Source organism: Psittacula echo (genome assembly GCF_963264785.1).
Source record: "Psittacula echo genome assembly, chromosome: 31".
NCBI classification, from domain to species: domain Eukaryota; kingdom Metazoa; phylum Chordata; class Aves; order Psittaciformes; family Psittacidae; genus Psittacula; species Psittacula echo.
The window spans coordinates 191,321-213,643 of NC_137766.1; the positions used below are offsets into that span (position 1 = coordinate 191,321).

General features: G+C 62.8%; 4 protein-coding genes across 5 annotated transcripts; 2 read left to right on the forward strand and 2 right to left on the reverse strand.

The window, feature by feature from the left end:
- Position 1: 1 nt before the first annotated feature.
- Positions 2-10,175, reverse strand: LOC308231182 (E3 ubiquitin-protein ligase TRIM39-like). The gene is made up of 7 exons (XM_080636341.1): positions 10,046-10,175; positions 8,305-8,798; positions 5,878-5,973; positions 5,572-5,802; positions 4,378-4,609; positions 1,377-3,474; positions 2-156 (listed from the first exon to the last, which is right to left on the reverse strand). Exons 2-6 carry the CDS (start codon positions 8,716-8,718, stop codon positions 2,927-2,929), a joined length of 1,521 nt encoding a protein of 506 aa, XP_080492467.1. The 5' UTR covers positions 8,719-8,798; positions 10,046-10,175; the 3' UTR covers positions 2-156; positions 1,377-2,926.
- Positions 10,172-11,064, forward strand: RPP21 (ribonuclease P subunit p21; the record flags this gene model as incomplete). Of its 2 annotated transcripts, XM_080636376.1 has the most annotated exons (5): positions 10,172-10,285; positions 10,392-10,483; positions 10,574-10,656; positions 10,747-10,848; positions 10,941-11,064. In XM_080636376.1, 5 exons carry the CDS (start codon positions 10,172-10,174, stop codon positions 10,955-10,957), a joined length of 408 nt encoding a protein of 135 aa, XP_080492502.1. In that variant the 3' UTR covers positions 10,958-11,064. The 2 variants fall into 2 exon arrangements, with proteins under 2 accessions (XP_080492502.1, XP_080492501.1); XM_080636375.1 differs by having other exon boundaries at positions 10,574-10,848.
- GNL1 (G protein nucleolar 1 (putative)) lies at positions 10,348-13,991 on the reverse strand (the record flags this gene model as incomplete). Its single annotated transcript, XM_080636334.1, has 12 exons — positions 10,348-10,481; positions 10,965-11,305; positions 11,446-11,586; positions 11,669-11,816; positions 11,903-12,081; positions 12,264-12,467; positions 12,625-12,720; positions 12,810-13,002; positions 13,109-13,180; positions 13,265-13,446; positions 13,575-13,829; positions 13,916-13,991. 11 exons carry the CDS (start codon positions 13,989-13,991, stop codon positions 11,097-11,099), a joined length of 1,755 nt encoding a protein of 584 aa, XP_080492460.1. The 3' UTR covers positions 10,348-10,481; positions 10,965-11,096.
- Positions 13,992-14,277: 286 nt separating this feature from the next.
- Positions 14,278-21,278, forward strand: ABCF1 (ATP binding cassette subfamily F member 1). The gene is made up of 26 exons (XM_080636382.1): positions 14,278-14,353; positions 15,194-15,240; positions 15,321-15,404; positions 15,521-15,650; positions 15,764-15,798; positions 15,930-16,046; positions 16,133-16,198; positions 16,284-16,349; positions 16,430-16,501; positions 16,598-16,681; positions 16,792-16,917; positions 17,418-17,518; positions 17,612-17,697; positions 18,583-18,722; positions 18,799-18,947; positions 19,026-19,109; positions 19,208-19,332; positions 19,406-19,518; positions 19,727-19,898; positions 20,006-20,080; positions 20,194-20,264; positions 20,359-20,391; positions 20,487-20,655; positions 20,788-20,852; positions 20,939-21,011; positions 21,106-21,278. Exons 1-26 carry the CDS (start codon positions 14,287-14,289, stop codon positions 21,270-21,272), a joined length of 2,517 nt encoding a protein of 838 aa, XP_080492508.1. The 5' UTR covers positions 14,278-14,286; the 3' UTR covers positions 21,273-21,278.
- Positions 21,279-22,323: the final 1,045 nt, after the last annotated feature.

The window sequence follows — 22,323 nt, forward strand, 5'->3', positions numbered from 1 at the left end:
CTGCTGTGGCGCTCGGTGAGGGGGGGGGGGCACGGTGTTTATTGGGGTGTCAATGGGGGGGGGACACGTCTTGGGGGGGTCCCCCCACCCTCAGGTGGCTCCTTAGGGGGTGGGGGGCCAGGGGGGGCGGCGTCGGCTCGGAGCTGGGCCCCCAGGCTGTGGGGAGAAGGGAATGGGGGGGGGGGTTAATGACAGGGATAAAGCGGGGGGGGGGGGAGGGCACCTTTGGGGTGCCACCGGACACGGGAGTGTCCCCATGGGAGGGAGCAGGAGCCACCAAAACAAGCGATGTCACCCCCCAGCAATGTCACCCGACCGGCTGGGCCTGGCACGGGGCTCCCGCAGCCGGAGCGTCCCCCGCCCGCGGCACCGCACGTGAGGGACGGGGCACGGGGTCATGGCCCCCCCCTGCACCCCAGCGTCACCCACATCCTCCCTGCACCCCAATGTCACCCACAGCGCATCCATATCCCCCCTTGCACCCCAATGTCACCCACAGCGCATCCATATCCCCCCTTGCACCCCAATGTCACCCACAGCGCATCCATATCCCCCCATGCACCCCAATGTCACCCACATCCTCCCTGCACCCCAATGTCACCCACAGCACATCCACATCCCCCTTGCACCCCAATGTCACCCACAGCGCATCCATATCCCCCCTTGCACCCCAATGTCACCCACAGCGCATCCATATCCCCCCATGCACCCCAATGTCACCCACATCCTCCCTGCACCCCAATGTCACCCACAGCACATCCACATCCCCTCTGCACCCCAATGTCACCCACATCCCCCCCACACCCCAATGTCACCCACATCCCCCCCTTGCACCCCAATGTCACCCACAGCACATCCACATCCCCCCTGCACCCCAATGTCACCCACATCCCCCCCGCACCCCAATGTCACCCACATCCCCCCCTTGCACCCCAATGTCACCCACAGCACACCCACATTCCCCCCCCCCCCAGCACCCACTTAGACATTAGGGTCCCCCAATTCCCCTTCACCCCCCAGTCACTGCCTGGGTACCTGCGTCCCCTTAAGTCCCCCCATTCCCTCCAGGCACCCCCATACCCCCCCACTTCCAGCCCCCCAAGCCCCCCCTTAACCCATGGGTCCCCCAAAGTCACTTCCAGCTCCCCCTTAACCCATGGGTCCCCCAAAGTCACTTCCAGCCCCCCCTTAACCCATGGGTCCCCCAAAGTCACTTCCAGCCCCCCCTTAACCCATGGGTCCCCCAAAGTCACTTCCAGCCCCCCCTTAACCCATGGCTCCCCCAAAGTCACTTCCAGCTCCCCCTTAACCCATGGGTCCCCCACTTTCCCCACAGCCCCCAATTCCCCCCCGGGCACTGAGTCCCGGTCCCTCACCTGCGGCGCTGCGGGCGCCGGGGGGCGGCGGGGGTGCCCCGGGCCAGGCGCTGGGCGATGCGGGTCTCCACGGCCAAGGCCACGGCGGTGCGGAGCCGGTGCGGGGCAGCGGCGCGGTGACACCGGGGGCAGCTGACGGCAGCGGGGGGAGCCGAGGCCCCGGCCGGGCGGAGGCAGCGGCGGCAGCAGCTGTGGTTGCAGGGCAGCAGCACCGGGTCCCGCAGCGGCTGCCCGCAGGCCGGGCACAGCGTGTCCCGGGCCAGCCGTGCCAGCGGGCCCCGCTCCGGCGGCGGCACCGAGGGGGCCATGGAGGCGTGTGCGGGAGAGGGGAGGTGTGAGCGGGGAGGGAGGGACGGGGCGGGGATGGAGGTGGGAGGGACGAGGGAAGGCGGGGATGGAGGTGGGACATGGACACGGACACAGAGGGATGGAGGTGGAGGAGAGGCCGGGGGTGATGTGGGCAGACAGAAGGGTACGGATGGAGAGGGGGAGACGCAAGGGACGTGGATGGAGATGGGAGGATGTAGGGACGCAGCTCTGCCACACGCCTGCCTCCCCCCTGCCGCCACAGGCCGCCGGGGGCTGCCCCAGCCGAATCCAGGCTGGTGCGGGTGGGATAGAGCCAAATCCCAGCAGGAGGGATCGCTGCATCCCAGACCTTGAAGAGCCAAATGCCGGTGGTGCTGGATCAGTGCTTCCCGGTGGTGCCAGATGTCACAGAGCTAAACGCCAGTCCTGATGGATCACCAGATCCCGGTGGTGCCAGATGTCACAGAGCCAAACGCCAGTCCTGATGGATCACCAGATCCCGGTGGTGCCAGATGCCAGAGCCAAACGCCAGTCCTGATGGATCACCAGATCCCAGTGGTGCCAGATGTCACAGAGCCAAACGCCAGTCCTGATGGATCACCAGATCCCGGTGGTGCCAGATGCCAGAGCCAAACGCCAGTCCTGATGGATCACCAGATCCCAGTGGTGCCAGATGTCACAGAGCCAAACGCCAGTCCTGATGGATCACCAGATCCCGGTGGTGCCAGATGCCAGAGCCAAACACCAGTCCTGATGGATCACCAGATCCCAGTGGTGCCAGATGCCAGAGCCAAATGCCAGTCTTGATGGATCACCAGATCCCGGTGGTGCCAGATGCCACAGCCAAACGCCAGTCCTGATGGATCACCAGATCCCGGTGGTGCCAGATGCCAGAGCCAAACGCCAGTCCTGATGGATCACCAGATCCCGGTGGTGCCAGATGCCAGAGCCAAACGCCAGTCCTGATGGATCACCAGATCCCGGTGGTGCCAGATGCCAGAGCCAAACGCCAGTCCTGATGGATCACCAGATCCCGGTGGTGCCAGATGCCAGAGCCAAACGCCAGTCCTGATGGATCACCAGATCCCGGTGGTGCCAGATGCCACTAGTGCTGGACCACTGCATCCCAGCAGCACCAGCCCTCAGAGCGCCGCAGATCCCGGTTGTGCCAGACCTTGGAGAGCCGAATCGCAGCGGAAGCTCCTCACCACCCCGGAGCTGCCCGGGCAGCGCTGTCCCCGTCATTCCCAGTCCGTGGGCGAGCGGATGACGAGCGGAGCCGCGTTCTTCCTGCCGGCGCGGATGCCGGGATAGAAGAGGGGCCAGACCTTCTCGGTGAAGGTGGCCGTGAAGGTGTAGATGTGCGAGCGATCGGTCACGTTGTAGAAGGCCACTTTCCCAGCCTCGTAGTCCAGGAAGACCCCAACGCGTTTCGGCTTCACCCGCACCGTCAGCGGCGTGAAGGGGGTGGTGGTGGCCGCGTACTTGTCCCCATTCCAAAGCCGGACGCGCCAGTATCCCGCCTCCGGCAAAGGGGTCAATTCCCCTTTCCTGCTCACCGAGTCCTTGCACACTCCCAAAGCCCAATGGGTTTTATCCCCGACTTCCACTTCCCAGTAGTGCCTGCCGGAGGTGAAGCCCTGCGCCGCCAGCACGCAGGGATAGATGGTGAAGCGCCGCGGGGAATCGGGCACGTCCCGCGGGCCCACTTCCACAAAGCGGACGCTTTTCCGGTCCTCGGATAACACCAGGTTGGGATGAGCCGTGTCGGGATCCAGCGTCACCTCCCCTGCGTGGCGAAGGGCGGGTTGAGGAGGGGAGGGATGAGGATAAAGGGGGATCAGGGATGGATGGGAGGGAGGGATGGAGGGAGGGATGGAGGGAGGGACGGATGATGGATGGATGATGGATGGAGGGATGGATGATGGATGGAGGGAGGGATGGAGGGAGGGAGGGAGGGACGGATGATGGATGGATGATGGATGGATGATGGATGGAGGGATGGAGGGATGGATGGAGGGATGGATGGAGGGAGGGATGGAGGGAGGGATGGAGGGAGGGAGGGAGGGATGGATGGATGGATGGAGGGAGGGAGGGATGGAGGGAGGGAGGGAGGGAGGGATGGATGGATGGATGGAGGGAGGGATGGATGGATGGATGGAGGGAGGGAGGGATGGATGGATGATGGATGGAGAGAGGGATGGATGGATGGAGGGAGGGATGGATGGAGGGAGGGATGGATGGATGGATGGAGGGAGGGAGGGAGGGAGGGATGGAGGGAGGGAGGGATGGATGGATGGATGGATGGATGGATGGAGGGAGGGAGGGATGGATGGAGGGAGGGAGGGAGGGATGGATGGATGATGGATGGAGGGAGGGATGGAGGGAGGGAGGGACGGACGGATGATGGATGGATGATGGATGGAGGGATGGAGGGAGGGATGGAGGGATGGAGGGAGGGAGGGAGGGAGGGACGGATGATGGATGGATGATGGATGGAGAGAGGGATGGAGGGAGGGAGGGATGATGGATGGATGGATGGAGGGAGGGATGGATGGATGGAGGGAGGGATGGATGGATGGAGGGAGGGATGGATGGATGGAGGGAGGGATGATGGATGGATGGATGGAGGGAGGGATGATGGATGGATGGATGGAGGGAGGGATGGAGGCAGGGATGGTGGGGGCCTCACCGAGGAGGTGCCGCGTGAGCTTGCGCAGGGTGAAGTACTGCCGTGGGAAGCTGCCAAAGTTCTTCTCCAGCTCGATGGGAATGGAAACGGGATCGTCCACGGGAGCCGCCGCTGCCTCGCACCTGGGGGGAGGTGGGAGGCGCCGGCTGCCCAAAACACCCCAAAACCCCGCTTTTCTGCCCCAAAGCGGAGGCCTGCATCGTTCGTACCTCGCCAGAGTGTCCTTGATGTCCTAAACAGAAAAAAGAGGGGGGAAAAGGAGGGTTATGTGGGATAGATCCCACCACATCCATGCTCTAGGAATCCTATCCCTGGCCATGATGCCAGTCCTGATGCTGACCCCATTCCTGCTGCCCATTCCCATCCCCAATGCCAATTCCCTCCCCAGCGCTCCCAACCCTGTCATCAAACCCAAGCCCATCCCCTGGGATCCTGTCCCTAAACCCAATCCATCCCTACACCAAATCCCATCCCTGGAGACTCTCCTGTCCCCAGCAATCAATCCCACCCCCCTTGGGGTGATCCCATCCCCAAACCTGATCCCATCCTTAGGAATCCCATTCCCAAACTCAACCCCACCCCCCTTGGGGTGATCCCATCCCCAAACCTGATCCCATCCTTAGGAATCCCATTCCCAAACTCAACCCTACCCCCCTTGGGGTGATCCCATCCCCAAACCTGATCCTATCCTTAGGAATCCCATTCCCAAAATCAACCCTACCCCCCTTGGGGTGATCCCATCCCCAAACCTGATCCCATCCTTAGGAATCCCATTCTCAAACTCAACCCTACCCCCATGGGTGATCCCATCCTTAGGAATCCCATTCCCAAAATCAACCCTACCCCCTTGGGGTGATCCCATCCCCAAACCTGATCCTATCCTTAGGAATCCCATTCCCAAACTCAACCCTACCCCCCTTGGGGTGATCCCATCCCCAAACCTGATCCTATCCTTAGGAATCCCATTCCCAAACTCAACCCTCCCCCCATGGGTGATCCCATCCCCAAAACTAACCCCATCCGCCAGGCTCCCGTCCCCAAACCCAATCCCATCCCTAGGAATCCCATCCCCACAATCAATCCTACCCCTTTTAGTGAGTCCCCCCCCAATCCCAATCCCATCCACAGGGATCCCCAACCCATTCCAGCGCCGACCCCATCCCTCACCCCAATCCATCCCCATTCCCTGCTCACCCGGAGCATCTCGGCTCCCGGCTGCAGGCATTTCTCCTGGAGCTGGGATACGAGGGCGGCGAGGCCGCGGCGCTGCTCTTCCAGGCGCTCCAGGTTGGCCTGGAGCCGCTCCAGGATCTCCCGCTCCTCATCCTCCAGGCGCCGCAGGAGCAGCCGCTCCTCCTGCGCCAGCAGCGCCCGCAGCTCCTCGAACTCCTGCGCGATGCGGTCCCGCCGCCCGGACACCAGCCTCTGGGATAACGGGATCAGCACCGGGAGCAGCGGGAGCCGGTTCCCGAGGGGGTCCCGACACCGGCAGGCACCCACCTTCAGCTCGGCCGGCTTCTGCTCCTCGCGCGCGCGGCAGCCGCTCAGCGCTTCCAGCCTCTGCTCCAGCGGCTCCAGGCAGCGCCGCAGCTTCTCCTGCCCAGGGAGAGAGGTGGGATAGGGTGGGATCCTTCTGCTCCGAAGCCCTTCTCCATCCCTGTATCCTTCCCTTGTGCTCAAGTCCCTGCTCTGTTTCTGGGGCCTTTCTCCATCCCTGAAGCCCTTCTCTACTGGGACAATGGAATCAGGAGGCAGCCGGGTCCCAAATCTCCTCCAGGAAGGGGATTCGGGGCTCAATGCCATCAGGAGGGGCTGGAGAATGAAACGGGCATGAGCAGCATCCCAAAACTGCTCCAGAAACAGCCTCAGGGTGGGAATTTGGGGCTGGAAACAGGGATTGGGATAAAGTGGAACCCAAAACCCCTTCAGAAACAGCCTCAGGGAGGGAATTTGGGGCTGGAAACAGGGATTGGGATAAAGTGGAACTCGAAACCCTTCCAGAAACAGCCTCAGGGAGGGAATTTGGGGCTGGAAATTGGGATTGGGATAAAGTGGAACCCAAATCCCTTCCAGAAACAGCCTGAGGGAGAGAATTCGGGGCTGGAAACAGGGATTGGGATAAAGTGGAACCCAAAACCCCTCCAGAAACAGCCTCAGGGAGGGAATTTGGGGCTGGAAACTGGAATTGGGATAAAGTGAAACCCAAACCCCTTCCAGAAACAGCCACAGGAAGGGAATTTGGGGCTGGAAACAGGGATTGGGATAAAGTGGAACCCAAACACCTTCCAGAAACAGCCTCAGGGAGGGAATTTGGGGCTGGAAATTGGGATTGGGATAAAGTGGAACCCAAACACCTTCCAGAAACAGCCTCAGGGAGGGAATCTGGGGCTGGAAACAGGGATTGGGATAAAGTGGAACCCAAAACCCCTCCAGAAACAGCCTCAGGGAGGGAATTTGGGGCTGGAAACTGGAATTGGGATAAAGTGAAACCCAAACCCCTTCCAGAAACAGCCACAGGAAGGGAATTTGGGGCTGGAAACAGGGATTGGGATAAAGTGGATCCCAAAACCCCTCCAGAAACAGCCGCAGGGAGGGAATTTGGGGCCGGAAACAGAGATTGGGATAAAGTGGAACCCAAAACCCCTCCATAAACAGCCTCAGGGAGGGAATTTAGGGCTGGAAACAGGGATTGGGATAAAGTGGAACCCAAAACCCCTCCATAAACAGCCTCAGGGAGGGAATTTGGGGCTGGAAACAGGGATTGGGATAAAGTAGAACTCGAAACTCCTCCATAAACAGCCTCAGGGAGGGAATTTCGGGCTGAAAACAGAGATTGGGATAAAGTAGAACTTGAAACCCCTCCATAAACAGCCTCAGGGAGGGAATTTAGGGCTGGAAACAGAGATTGGGATAAAGTAGAACTTGAAACCCCTCCATAAACAGCCTCAGGGAGGGAATTTGGGGCTGGAAACAGGGATTGGGATAAAGTAGAACTCGAAACCCCTCCATAAACAGCCTCAGGGAGGGAATTTAGGGCTGAAAACAGGGATTGGGATAAAGTAGAACTTGAAACCCCTCCATAAACAGCCTCAGGGAGGGAATTTAGGGCTGGAAACAGAGATTGGGATAAAGTAGAACTTGAAACCCCTCCATAAACAGCCTCAGGGAGGGAATTTCGGGCTGAAAACAGAGATTGGGATAAAGTAGAACTCGAAACCCCTCCATAAACAGCCTCAGGGAGGGAATTTAGGGCTGGAAACAGGGATTGGGATAAAGTGGAACCCAAAACCCCTCCATAAACAGCCTCAGGGAGGGAATTTGGGGTTGGAAACAGGGATTGGGATAAAGTGGAACCCAAAACCCCTCCATAAACAGCCTCAGGGAGGGAATTTAGGGCTGGAAACAGAGATTGGGATAAAGTAGAACTTGAAACCCCTCCATAAACAGCCTCAGGGAGGGAATTTCGGGCTGAAAACAGAGATTGGGATAAAGTAGAACTCGAAACCCCTCCGTAAACAGCCTCAGGGAGGGAATTTAGGGCTGGAAACAGAGATTGGGATAAAGTAGAACTTGAAACCCCTCCATAAACAGCCTCAGGGAGGGAATTTCGGGCTGAAAACAGAGATTGGGATAAAGTAGAACTCGAAACCCCTCCATAAACAGCCTCAGGGAGGGAATTTAGGGCTGGAAACAGGGATTGGGATAAAGTGGAACCCAAAACCCCTCCATAAACAGCCTCAGGGAGGGAATTTGGGGTTGGAAACAGGGATTGGGATAAAGTGGAACCCAAAACCCCTCCATAAACAGCCTCAGGGAGGGAATTTGGGGTTGGAAACAGGGATTGGGATAAAGTGGAACCCAAAACCCCTCCATAAACAGCCTCAGGGAGGCAATCTGGGGCTGGAACCCCCCCCCGTCCCTCATCACCTTGTACTCCGTGGCGGCCGCCTCGAGGGGCACGAGGACGTGGGCCCGGTGCGCGTGGGAGATCTGGCAGAGGAGGCAGACGGGGGCTTGGTCGTCGCGGCAGAAGCGCGCCAGGGCCTGGCCGTGGGTCTGGCAGCGGGAGGCGTGGGGCGCCTTGCGCTTGGCGGCGCGGAGCTGGCGGGCCGCCTCCACCAGGTTGCCGAGCTGGCGGTTGGGGCGGAGCGCGCGGCGCCGGGAGGTCTTGCGGCAGACGGGGCAGGGGAAGTCGCGCGCCCGCTCTGCCCACCAGCGCTCGATGCAGGCGCGGCAGAAGTTGTGGCCGCACTCGAGGAGGACGGGGTCGCGCAGGTACTCGAGGCACACGGAGCAGCTGGCTTCCACGCGGAGCGTGTCCAGGGGGTCGCAGGAGGACATGGCGGGGAAAGGCGGTCAAGGCAAGAGAGGAACAGGGGTCAGTTTGGGCAAGGAGGGGACGGCGTCTTCATGGCGGCTTCCTGGGGGGAAAAAAGGGGGGATTCGGTTAAAGGGGGCACGTGGGGGCGGGAAGGGATGGGGAGCACATAGGGGAGCCTCTGTAGGGGGTCCCTAGGGTGGTCCTATAGAGGAGGTCGCTGTAGGGAAGGGCCCTATAAGGGATTCCGCCCGTCCCTTATGGGGGTTTCTATAGGGAGCTCTCATAGGAAAATGCTAAGAGGTACCTATAGGGATGGGTCACTATGGGGGTGGCCCTATAGAGGAGGTCGCTATAGGGAAGGGCCCTATAAGAGACTCCCTCCATCCCTTATAGGGGTTCTTATAGGCAGTTCTCATAGGAAAACACTAAGAGATACCTATAGGGATGGGTCACTATGGGGGTGGCCCTATAGAGGAGGTCGCTATAGGGAAGGGCCCTATAAGAGACTCCCCCCATCCCTTATGGGGGTTTCTATAGGGAGCTCTCATAGGAAAACGCTGTCTAAGAGATACCTATAGGGATGGGTTGCTATGGGGGTGTCCCTATAGACAAGGAGCCCTAAAGTGAATCCTCTTTAGGGAAAGACCATATCTGGGTTCCTATAGGGGAGTCCCTATAAGAAAGGAGTCCTCAGAGGGGGCACCCCACAGGGAGAAGCTGTTCTGGGGTCCCTAAAGGGGGTCCTCGCAGCAGGTGCCTATAGTAAGGTCCCTATCGAGAGCTCGCTATAGGGGGCTCCTATAGCAGGTCCCTATTGGGGTCCTTATAGCAGGTACCTATAGCAAGGTCCCTATGACGGGGTCGCTATAGCGGGCTCCTATAGCAGGTCCCTATTGGGGTCCTTATAGCAGGTACCTATAGCAAGGTCCCTATGACGGGGTCGCTATAGGGGGCTCCTATAGCAGGTCCCTATTGGGGTCCTTATAGCAGGTACTTATAGCAAGGTCCCTATGGCGGGGTCGCCATAGGGGGCTCCTATAGCAGGTCCCTATTGGGGTCCTTATAGCAGGTACCTATAGCAAGGTCCCTATGACGGGGTCGCTATAGGGGGCTCCTATAGCAGGTCCCTATTGGGGTCCTTATAGCAGGTACCTATAGCAAGGTCCCTATGACGGGGTCGCTATAGGGGGCTCCTATAGCAGGTCCCTATTGGGGTCCTTATAGCAGGTACCTATAGCAAGGTCCCTGTGGCGGGGTCGCTATAGAGGACTCCTATAGCAGGTCCTTATAGGGGTTCCCTATAGGGGTCCCGACACCGGGTCCCGGCCCCCCCCAGCCCCCACTCACCGCCGCTCCCCGCCACGCCAGGCCCAGCGCCGGAAGTGACGATTTCTCCCAGCGCCGGAAGCGACGCCCCTCCCTCCCTCAGCAGAGCGGGGCGTGGAAGTCCCGCCCCCTTCTCGAAGCCAGCCAATGGGAAGCGCCGTCCCCCCCCCCACCAAGGGGGGGCGAAGCCAATGGGGGAGCGCGATGGCGGCGGCGGTGAAGGACCGCGAGGTGCTGCAGCGGCTCAGCTTCCTGTTCCAGGTGGGAATGGCGCCGAGAGGGGCCCTATGGGGTGCTCTATGGGGCACAAGAGGGGTCCCTATGGGGCAGCAGCACAGGGGGCCGTAGCCCTGTTTCCCCCCCCCAGGCCGCGCACTGGGTGTTCCCGCACAGCCCTGCGCTCGCCCGCTTCTACTGCAGCATCCAGCGGGGGACCGCTCGCCGCCTCGTCCTGCGCCTGTGAGGAACGGGACAGGGGTTGGGGTTTGGCGGGGGGTGCAGGGGACCCATAGCAGGGACCCTGAGCCCCACATCACCACCACCCCGCAGGGCCCCCTCGGTGAAGCGCGCCGTGTGCCGCCGCTGCTGCTCCCTGCTGCTGCCCGGCGCTGGGGGCTGCCTGCGCCTGCGAGGTGGGTCCGGGGGCCGGGGGGGGGGGGACGTGGATGGGAATGGGGGGACCTGGACCCCCCCCACCTTCCCTCTCCGGATCCATCCCGCAGGCCGCGGGCAGCCCCGCACCGTGCTACGGTGCCGGAGCTGCGGCCGCCACCGGCGCTACCTCTGCGCGGAGCCCCGCCCCCTGGAGCAGGCCACGCCCCCAGGTCCGTGAGGGGTGGAGGCACGGGTGAGGGGCGGGGTTAAACCCATATAAGGGAAGGTGTGGGAGGGGCTAACAGCTGCTGTCACATCCCAGGAGGCCCCCAAGAGTAAACCCTACCTGGCAACAGCGCGGCGCCGGGAGCACGGATTGGTCCCTGCCTCCCCCAGTGACCAATCAGGAAACACCAGTTGCAGAAATAAACCTCCCTTTATTCCACATATGGTATCAGCATCACAGCACGGGGCGGGGCTAACACTCATCCTCTCCCAGCAGAGCAAAGGGATTGGCCGCGGTGCTGGCGGGAGGCGTGGCCTCCCCAGGCTCCGCCCCCTCCTCACTGTCACACTCCTCCTCCGAGCTTGAGCCCTCCTCAGGGGGGGCCGAGCCCTGGACCCCCGGGTCCCCCCGCTCCTGCAGTGCCGCCAGCGCCGCCGTCTCGGGGTGCTGCTCCCACACGTCTGGGGGGGACACAAAGACCGTGATTGGGCCCCGCAGCCACAAAACACCCCCCAAAACCTGATTCCAGGCCCCTCATTGGCTGAGATCCCCCCCCCCCCCAACCCCAGAAGCAGCCACGTGGGTTTTGGGGGACACTCACCCTTCTGGGCAGCGTAGCCAGGGGGTCGCAGGCAGAGCCGGAGTCGCCCCTCGGCCGCCAGCCTTAGGATGCTGTTGGCTGCCCGGTACACGTCGTTCCGAGCTGCTTTTGCTGTCTTATAACCTCGTTTCTCTGCCCATGCTGAGAGAGGACCACAAAAAACACTCGTTAATAACAAGAAATAAGCCTGGTTTTTACTTCATTCTCCCCCAAAATCACCGACCTTCACAGATGTCCCAGGCTGTCCAGCCTCCTGCAGAACTAGGGGGCCGCAACTGGAGGAGAGGTGGCAGTGGGAGGCGAGAGGCCAAGTACCCCACAGCCGAGTAGGGCTCCTGCAGCTGGGAGATGGGGTAGACACCAGCCAGCACCTTGGGGGCAACACACCAACGGCTTAACTTGGTGGTGGTGGCGGGGGAATCGAGTGTGAGGGGTGGGGAATGGGGCTGGGACCCACCTGCAGAGCCGGGGGGGCCCGGGAGGGGAAGACGAGGCCGGGGCAGTCGCAGAGGCGGACGCGGGGGGTGAGGAAATGGGTCTGGAAGTAGCGGGTGCGCCCGGGCGCCCGGGAGACGCTGACGGCGCTGCGGCCCACCAGGGCGTTCAGCACCGACGACTTCCCTGCGTTGGGCAGCCCTGCAGGGAGCGGGGATCAGGATTAGTGCCCCCAGCCCATTCACTGCCATCAACCCCCCTGCAGCAGGCGGCACCCGTTGCGAGCATGCTGAAGGAAGCCACGCCCCCTCCGCATGAGGCCCCGCCCCCTGGCTGAACACCACCCTCCCATTGGCCCATCTCCATTAAGCCCCGCCCCTCACCGACACAGCCCAGGGTGAGGACGCCATGGCGGTAGCGCTCCCACTGCCGAGGGGCCACCATGGCTCCGTCCTCGTCGCCGTCCTCCTCCTCTTCCTCCCCGCCATCTCCCACCTCTCCCTGCTGCTCTTCCTCCTCCTCCTCTTCCCCTCGTGCTGCCGCCGCTTCCGCCCGGTCCAGCCGCGCTCGCCAGCTACTCAGGTCCACTGCAAAGCAATGGGGGGCATTGGAGAGACACCCGAGGGGGACATAGCAAAACCCCGATCAGCACCCGTAGGACACAAGGAACCCCTTCCCCAACACCAAATGGGGGCCCAGGTGCACGCACCCCTTGCTGGCTGCACCCATGGGTGGCCCGCTCACCTTCTCCCCCCACGATGCTCTCACAGGCCTCCAGCAGCTGCCGGGGTCCCACAGCCCGGCTCCAGCCTCCTCCCCTCCTCTGCCTCCGCTGCAGCCCTTTAGGGGGTGAAGGCAGACAAGGGGGTGTGAGGACACCCTGGGCCAGCCCCTGTCACCCCCCACCCAAGCAAGCACTGGGTCCCTACCGGGCGCGGGGCCCCGTCGGGGGGCGGAGGTGAAGGGGACGACGCGGGCGGTGGGGAAGCGGCGGCGCAGGAGGTGGCTCCAGGCGGTGGCCACGGCGGGGGACGTGAGGTCCACTTTGTTGAGGATGAGGATGAGCCCCTTGCCCAGCTCCCGGGTGACGTGGGTGGCCAGCGCGGGGGGCACGTTCAGGGCCTGCCACGGGGAGGGGTTGGGGGGGGGGGGAACGCAGCGGTACTGAACTGCGGCCTGCATATAGGGGTGCCCCCATCCCACACGTGGGGGGCCCCCCCGTACTCACCGGGTGCCGGGCGTCAGTGATGAGCAGGATGACGTCGGACATCTCCAGCACCCGCCACAGCTGCCGCCATGTCTGAAGAGGGAAACACGGTGACGCCATCGCCCTTAACACCCCCTCTGTGCCCCCCCCCCCAGCACCCATGGGTGCCCCGCTCACCTCCAGGTTGTGCTCAAAGGGGGCCACGTCCCCTCCATCCTCTTCACCCTCGGGGCCCCCCTCCTCGCTCTGGTTCTCCTGCAGGGCCCTCAGGAAGGCCCCGAAAGCCGCTTCCTCCCGTGCCCGCAGCTCCTCGGGGCTCATGGCGAAGCTCCAGGGCGGCCGCCGGGGGAAATCCAGGCCTGGCACCGGGAAACCTGGGTCCCACCGGCTCCTCCGGGTGTTTTCTCCCCCCCCCAGGCCGCTTCTCCTCGCCCCTAAACACCCCCACCCTCCTCGCCCACCCTCTCTCGGGCCCAGAGCCCCTCACCGGGCCCGTAGATAGCGTCAGGGTCCAGCTCCAGGGCGCTCTCGGGCAGCAGCTCCAGCACCTCCTCCTGCGCCCGCCGCCGGCGCCGCGCCAAGGCCTCGGCCCGCGGCCCCCCCAGCTGCAGCCGGAACCGGCCGGGGTCATGGCGGCGGGGAGGGGGAACCGGATCCCCCGCTTCAGCAGCGGCCGCATCGTTACCGCGCTCCCGGCTCCCGCTGCGGCTGCCCGGGCCCGAGCCCGGTAGGGCGGGGGTATCTGGGCACAGAGAACCGCGGTCAGGGCAGGCCCGGCCCCGCTCATCCCCGCCCCAGGCCCCGTTCTCCCCCCCGGGCCCCGCTCACCGCCCCGCCTCCGTTCCCGCCGGTCGCGGAGCTGCTGCTTCTTCCTCTTGGCGCTGAACGGCCGCTTGCGGGGCATGATGGGACGTGACGTAAAGGGGCGGGGCCTGCTTCAGCCAATCACAGCGGAGAGAAGCGAAACGGTGACAGCCAATGGGAGGAGATGTCCACCACCACTGAGGCCCGGTGGGGAAGGGGGAGCCAATGGGAGGACGAGTTAGCGCGGCGAACCAATCAGATACAGAATAACGAGGTTAGTGGGCGGGACTTTGCGTCCAGCGAGCCAATCGGAAGCGGCTCCATCCGGGGCCGGCGCGGCGGCGCTCTAGGCGGAGTGTCTGTGGCCGCGCAGGCGCAGTGCGCGGCGCCCGGCCATGCCGAAGGGAGCGCGGCCGGCGGCGGCCAAGCAGGAGGAATGGCGAGGGGACGGCGAGGGCCCGGGTGAGGGCCGGGACCGGGACCGGGACCGGGACCGGGACCGGGACCGGAGGGGAGGGCACAGGGACCCCGTGGAGCTGCGGGAGGGGCGGGTCTGGGGGGGGGCCGGAGGGGGAGTTGAGGCCTTGGGGGGGGTGGGATTAACCCTTTGAGGGGGGATATCCGTTTGGAATGGGGGTAATTCCCACTTGGAATATGGGATTAACCCCTTGGGGGGGATTTAATGCTTGGAAGGGGGGAATCAAGCCCTTAGGGGGTCCCGGCTGCGCTGTTGGGATGGTGGGAAGGGGACACTCGGGTCCCCTGGGAGCTGTAGCCCATGGGGGGCAGCCCTAGGGGTGGCTCTGGGTGCCTGAGCCCCTCTTTGTCCTTTCCTTCCTTTTTTGTTCCCCTTTTCCTTCCCCTTCTCTTCGCTCTTCTTTCCCTTCCCTTTTCCTTCCCTTTTCTTTCCCTTTTTCTTGCCTTTTGCTTCCCCTTCCCTTCCCCTTTCTTTTCCCTTCTCTTCCCTTTCTCTTTCCTTTCCCTTCCCATTTCCTTCCCCTTTTACTTCCATTTCCCTTTTCCTTCTCTTCCTTTTCCTTTCCCTTCCCTTTCCCTTTGCTTTCCCTTCCCCTTCTCTTCTCTTCCTCTTCTCTTCCCCTTCTCTTCCCATTCCCTTCCCCTTTTACTTCCCTTTCTGTTCCGTTCGCCTTCTCTTCCCTTTCCCTTCTCCTCCCTTCACCTTCTCTTCCCTTCTCCTTCTCTTCCCTTTTCCTTCTCTTTCTTTCTCCTTCTTCTCCCTTCTCCTTCTCTTCTATTCTCCTTCCCCTTCCCCTTCCCTTCCCCTTCCCTTTCCCCCCCCAGACCAGCCGGTGAAGAAGGGCAGGAAGGACCGGCGCGGCAAGAAGTCGGTGAGCACCGGACCCCCCCCCGCTCCATCCCCTCTGCCCCCTGCACCGGCCCCCCCCAACCCTTCCCTTTGCCCCCCCAGTTCTTCGAGGAGCTGGTGGAGGAGGAGAAAGCGGCACCCACTGAGCCCCCCCCGGCCCCGGACAAGGAGGCACCGTCCCAACAGGTTCTATAATGCCAAGGGGTGGCGGTGACTGAGCCCTAATGAACGGGGTGGGGATGGGGGTAATTAAAGGGGGGTTAATGAGGGGTTGGTCCCCGTCCCCCCCGCCCTTATCCCAGGCTTCCCGGAGGAAAAAGGAGCGGAGGAAAGAGCGGCGCCGGCCGGGAGCGGAGCCGGAGCCCGAGGAGTTGGAGCTGAGCCGGCGCCTGCAGGAGCTGGCGGCTGCTGACAGCGAGGAGGAGGAGGAAGGTGAGGCCCGGCTCTGGGGCAGCCCCGTTCCCAGGGACATCCCATTGGGAAGCGCTGGGCCGGGAGCTCCGTGATCCCTCGTTGATTCCATCCCCTTCGTCTCCCTCCGACAGCTCCGGCGCCCAGGAAAGGGGGGAGGAGGAGGAAGGTGAGCGCATGGAAGTGGGACAATGAGGGCAAGGCGCTGAAGGTTGATGGGAGAGGGGGAGAAATTGGGAGCCTTTGGAATGTTGGGAAGGGGAAGGAAACGCTTTGGGATCCCATCACCCCCCCCCCCAGGGCGGCAACGTCTTTGCGGCGCTGAATCAAGAGCAGAGCGAGGAGGAAGAGGAGGAGGAGGAGGAGAAGAGGAAGGAGGAGGCGGCGCCACGGCCTGGCAAGGGCAAAAGCCACAAGGTTGGGGGGGAACGGGGCTGCCCCTGGGGCTCCCCAAAGCCTGGGTCCTGCGTATCCCTGATTCCCACTTCCGGTGCCTCCGGCAGGAGGAAGAGGAAGGGGAGAAGAAGAGGAAGAGCCGGAAGAATGAGAAGACCAAGAGCAAGCGGCAGGTGAAGGACGCGGTGGGGAGGGGGCACCCCATTGGGGGGGGGGGGTCCCCACACTTTGGCCTCTCAACCCCTGTTATCCCTGCAGGGAAAAGCCCCCAGTGAGGATGAGGCCGAAGGCTCCGATGAGGAGTCGAGGCCCAAAGGCAGGAAGGTGAGGGGGGGGGTCCCTCTTCTGGCGGGGAGATAAGGGGCCACATCCCCTTTACATTGTGTCCTGTCCCCCCCCCTCAGAACAAGGTCCCAGCCCTGCGGGATGAGGATGAGGAAGATGAAGCCGGAGAGCCCCGCAAGGGCAATGAACCCGTGAGTGCTTTGGGACGAGGGGAAGAGGGGGGGGAGCGCCCCTGGATGCTGTGGGGCTGATGTGGGGCTGGGGGCGGGGGGTGTCCCCTGCTGCAGCCCGAGGAGGAGGAGGAGGAGGGGAGGAAGGCCGAGCCCGACGCCCGCGTTAGCAAGAAGGAGAAGAAGAAGATGAAGAAGCAGGTAAAGGGGGCGGGGCCTGGGTGCCAAAGGGGCGTGGCTACATGGGGAGGGGGCGTGGCTTAACGTTGGCCACGCCCCCTTTCCAATTTCCCCCCCCCCCCCCCCAAAAGATGGAGTACGAGCGCCAGGTCGCCACCATCAAGGCAGCGGCAGCCGCGGGCGAGGAGGACTTCTCCGTGTCCCAAGCCGAGCTCTCCTCACGCCAGGCCATGCTGGAGAACGCCTCCGACATCAAGGTGGGCCCCAAAACCGCCCTGAATCACCCCAAAAGCCGCTCAGGTGGTGCCGGCCACCCCCTTCCATGAGGTGGTGCGTCCCGTGTGTCGTTTCTCCCCCCCCCCGTGCTGAAGAAGTGGTAGCGTCCGTCTCAGGGCGGGCTGCGCCATTGCCATGGGAAATGGGGGGGGGTGGAAGGGGCTATTGACGTGGGGAAGGGGGGGCCCGGGATGTGGCATTGGGAATGGGGGGAACCGGGTGAAACCATTATATAGGGGGAAAAGGGGGGGGTCGGGGTTGATACAGTGGGAAGATGAAGTTGGATGACACAAATATATAGGGAAAAGAGTGTCTGGACCATCCCATTGCACTGGGGAAGGGGTGGGGGGCCTGGAATCTTGTTTTCTGCCGGGGAAAAGAAGCATTTGGGCCATACCATTGCACTGGGAAAGGGGGGTGCTGGGCTGGGGGGGGTCAGAGGTCTGATATCCCCCCCCCCGTCCATCCCTCCCTATCCCAGCTGGAGAAGTTCAGCATCTCGGCCCATGGCAAGGAGCTTTACGTCAACGCCGACCTCTACATCGTGGCCGGGCGCCGCTACGGCCTCGTGGGACCCAACGGGTGGGTGCCCCCCACCTTTGGGTGCGCTTTAAGGGGGGGGGAGGCGGTGTTATGGGGGTCGAGAGCAGCCTCGAAGCCCTGCTTTGCCGCCAGCAAAGGGAAGACGACGCTGCTGAAGCACATCGCGAACCGGGCGCTGAGCATCCCCCCCAACATCGACGTGCTGCTCTGCGAGCAAGGTGGGTCCGGGGGTCCCTGCTTCCCTGGGCACCCCCAAAACACCCCTAAAGCACCCCAAAAAACACCTGGAAAACCACCCTAAAACACTCGGAAAACAATCCCAAAACACCCCCTAGAACACCCCAAAACCACCCTAAAACCACCCCCAAAACAGCCCCAAAGCACCCCAAAAGAATCTCTAAAACACCCCCTAAAGCACCCCCAACCCCCCCCAAAACTAAGCCCAAAACAACCCCAAACACCTCCCAAAACACCCCCAAAAAGGCCCCAAAACCAGCCCCAAAACCACCCCAACAGAACCTCCAAAATACCCTGAAACCACCCCAGAACACCCCCTAAAACAACCCCAAACACTTCCCAAAACACCCCCAAAAGAGCCCCAAAACACCCCCAAAACCACCCCTAAACCACCCCAAAACACCCCCAAAGCCCCCCCAAAACAACCCCAAACACCTCCCAAAACACCCCCCAAACCTCCCCAGAACACCCCCCAAAACACCCCTAATGCACCCCAAAACCACCCCAAAGCACCCCCAAAAACACCCCAAAAGAACCTCCAAAACACCCCGAAACCACCCCAGAACGCGCTCTAAAACACCCCAAATGCACCCCCAGAACACACTGTAAAACACCCCTAATGCACCCCCAAAACACCCCATAAACACCCCCAAACCACCCAAAACACCTCTTAAAACACCCCAACAGGACCTCCAAAACACCCGGAAACCACCCTAGAACACCCTCTAAAACACCCCAAATGCACCCCTAAAACACCCCCAAACCACCCCAAACTCACCCAAAACACCTCCCAAAACACCCCCAAAACAGCCCCCAACCACCCCTAAACCCCCCCAAACCCCCCAATCGCCCCTTGCTGCCCGCAGAGGTGGTGGCCGACGAGACCCCGGCGGTGCAGGCGGTGCTCAGGGCCGACACCAAACGGCTCCGGCTGCTGGACGAGGAGAAGCGGCTGCAGGCGCTGCTGGAGCGCGGCGAGGACGCGGCCGCCGAGCGCCTGGAGAAGGTACCGGGGACCCCCCCGCTTTGGGGACCACGCTGGGGACCCCCCCCTTGCCCCATTGATGCTGACCCCGATGCAGGTGTACGAGGAGCTGAGGGCCATCGGTGCGGCCGCCGCCGAGGCCAAGGCTCGGCGCATCCTGGCCGGGCTGGGCTTCAACCCCGAGATGCAGAACAGAGCCACCAGGAAGTTCTCCGGGGGGTGGCGGATGAGGGTGTCCCTGGCCCGGTGAGTGACGGGAGGGGACACTGGGGACGCGGGGGGCCACACACATGAACCCCATCGATGGCGGTGGTGTCCCCTTAGGGCTTTGTTCATGGAGCCGACGCTGCTGATGCTCGATGAGCCCACCAACCACCTGGACCTCAACGCTGTCATCTGGCTCAATAAGTGAGAACGGAGGGGCAAAAAGGGGGCACGCGCAATGAGGGGGTGCCCACAGCATCCCCCCCTCTGTGTCTGTGTGTGTGTCCCCCTCTTCGTCCCAGTTACCTGCAGACCTGGAAGAAGACGCTGCTGGTGGTGTCCCACGACCAGGGCTTCCTCGACGACGTCTGCACCGACATCATCCACCTCGATGCCCAGCGCCTCTTCTACTACCGGGGCAACTACAGTGCGTTGGGGGGGGGGGGGGGGCATTGGGGCAATTAAAGGGGGGTAATTACCCTTGTAACCCCCCCCCGCAGTGACCTTCAAGAAGATGTACCAGCAGAAGCAGAAGGAGCTGCTCAAGCAGTTCGAGAAGCAGGAGAAGAAGCTGCGGGACCTCAAAGCCGGGGGCAAGTCCACCAAGCAGGCGGTGAGTGAGGGGCAGCTCCCGCTGGGATCCCGTCCCTTCGGGATGCGCTCCCTGAGCCCGCTGCCGCGGGGCTTGCTCGAAGCAGGCGACGAGGGGGGACCAGGGGGCCCCGTTCCTACGTGGAGAGGGATCCTGAGAAGGGATTTGCTGATGGATCCATGGATTCCCAATGGGATCCATCCCCCCCTCTCCCCGGGTTCCTCCTTAGGAGAAGCAGACCAAGGAGGCCCTGACGCGGAAGCAGCAGAAGTGCCGGCGCCGGACGGCGGACGAGGAAGCGGCCGAAGCCCCGGAGCTGCTCAAGAGGCCCCGGGAATACACCGTGCGCTTCACCTTCCCCAACCCACCCCCCCTGAGCCCCCCCATCCTCGGCCTCCACGGTACCAGCACTCGGGGGGGGGGGGGGGGGGGGGCGCAAAGGGAGCGGGGTTATGGGGTCTTTGGGGGGGGTCAGGACCCCATCCCCTCGTCTCCCCCCCATCTCCAGGCGTTGACTTTGGCTACGAGGGGCAGGAGCTGCTGTTCCGCAACCTGGACTTCGGCATTGACATGGACTCGCGGGGTGAGCCCCTACATAAACACTCCAGGACAACAAAGGGGGCCCTGCAAGAACCCAGCTCATCCGGACCCCCCCCCCCACCTTTTTCTCTATATATTCCTCCCCCCCCCCCCCAGTTTGCATCGTGGGGCCCAATGGCGTGGGGAAGAGCACGCTGCTGCAGCTGCTGACCGGGCAGCTCACCCCGGTACGGACCCCCCCCTTAAAGTGATGGGGGCACCCCCATAAGGAAGGGTTTGGGAGGGTGTCCCCCCCATTATAACAATGGTATTGTCCTGCAGACACGGGGGCAGATGCGGAGGAACCACCGACTTGTGAGTGCTGGGGGTGGGGAGGCGTGGCCTGCGCAGGGATTGGCTGACGCGGCTTGGGGGCGTGTCCTGACGGTGTGCCCGCCTCCTGGCCGCAGAAAGTGGGGTTCTTCAACCAGCAAGCGGCCGAGCAGCTGCGGCTGGAGGAGACGGCGGCCGAGTACCTGCAGCGCGGCTTCAACCTCCCGCACCAGGACGCCCGCAAGTGCTTGGGGCGCTTCGGGCTGGAGGGCCACGCACACACGCTGCAGATCGCCAAGCTGTCCGGTGCGGGGCGTCAATGGGAGGGTGGGAAAGGAGGTGTGGCTTCCTAGGGCGCGGGAGCCAATAGGCGGTGGGCGAAGGGGAGGCTGAGCCAATGGGAGCCGAGCGGCTAAAGCCCCGCCCCCCTCGCGGCAGGCGGGCAGAAGGCGCGCGTGGTGTTCGCGGAGCTGGCGTGCCGCGAGCCGGACGTCCTCATCCTGGTGAGCGCGGGAAAAGGGGGCGGAGCCATGGGGAAGGGGGGGCGTGGCCAAGCGCTGAGGCCCCGCCCCTTTTCCCCCCACGGCAGGACGAACCCACCAACAACCTGGACATCGAGTCCATTGATGCGTTGGCCGATGCCATCAATGAGTACAAAGGAGGTGCGATGGGGGAAACGGGGGGGGGGGGGGAAATGACGTCATTGCCACCCCATGACGTCATCGCGACCCCCCCCCCCGTGACGTCACCCCGTAGCCGTCATCGTGGTGAGCCACGACGCGCGGCTGATCACGGAGACGAGCTGCCAGCTGTGGGTGGTGGAGGAGCAGGGCCTCAGCCAGATCGATGGCGACTTCGAGGACTACAAACGGGAGGTGCTGGAGGCGCTGGGAGAGGTCATGATCCACCGGCCCCGGGAGTGAGGATGTGGGGCTGGAATGGGGGGGGGGAGGGGGGGGATGTGGGGCAGGGGTAACGCTGCCCCCCCCCCACCCCCCCCACCCCCGGAATAAAGAGATGTGGGGCAAAGTGGCTGCGCAGTGATTGCGGGGGGCGTCAGTAGGCTCCAGAGTGAAGCAATGGGGTCAGTGACCCCGCAATGGCTCCGTTGTGCCCCCTAAGTGGCCCTATTGTGCTCCCTTCATAGGGGCCATTGTGCCCCCCAAGTGACCTCTGAGTGTCCCCATTGTGCCCCCCAAGTGGCCCTATTGTGATCCCTCAATAGGCTCCACTGTGCCCCGAATGTGCCCCCTTAATATAGGGCCCATTGTGCCCCCCAAGTGGCCCTATTGTAACCCCTTGATAGGCTGCACTGTGCCCCCCAAGTGCCCCAAATGTGTCCCTTTAATATAGGGCCCATTGTGCCCCCCAAAGTGGCCCTATTGTAACCCCTTGATAGGCTCCACTGTGCCCCCCAAGTGTCCCTATTGTGTCTCCTTAATATAGGGTCCATTGTGCCCCCCAAGTAGCCCCATTGTAACCCCTTGATAGGCTCCACTGTGCCCCCCAAAGTGCCCCAAATGTGCCCCCCAAGTAGCCCCATTGTGACCCCTCGATAGGCTCCACTGTGCCCCCCAAGTGCCCCGAATGTGTCCCCTTAATATAGGGCCCATTGTGCCCCCCAAGTGGCCCCATTGTGATCCCTTGATAGGCTCCACTGTGCCCCCCAAGTGTCCCTATTGTGTCTCCTTAATATAGGGTCCATTGTGCCCCCCAAGTAGCCCCATTGTAACCCCTTGATAGGCTCCACTGTGCCCCCCAAAGTGCCCCAAATGTGCCCCCCAAGTAGCCCCATTGTGATCCCTCAATAGGCTCCACTGTGCCCCCCAAGTGCCCCGAATGTGTCCCCTTAATATAGGGCCCATTGTGCCCCCCAAGTGGCCCCATTGTGATCCCTTGATAGGCTCCACTGTGCCCCCCAAGTGCCCCCCCCGTGCCCCCCACGTGCCCCCGTGACCAGGCGCGCGGCCCCGC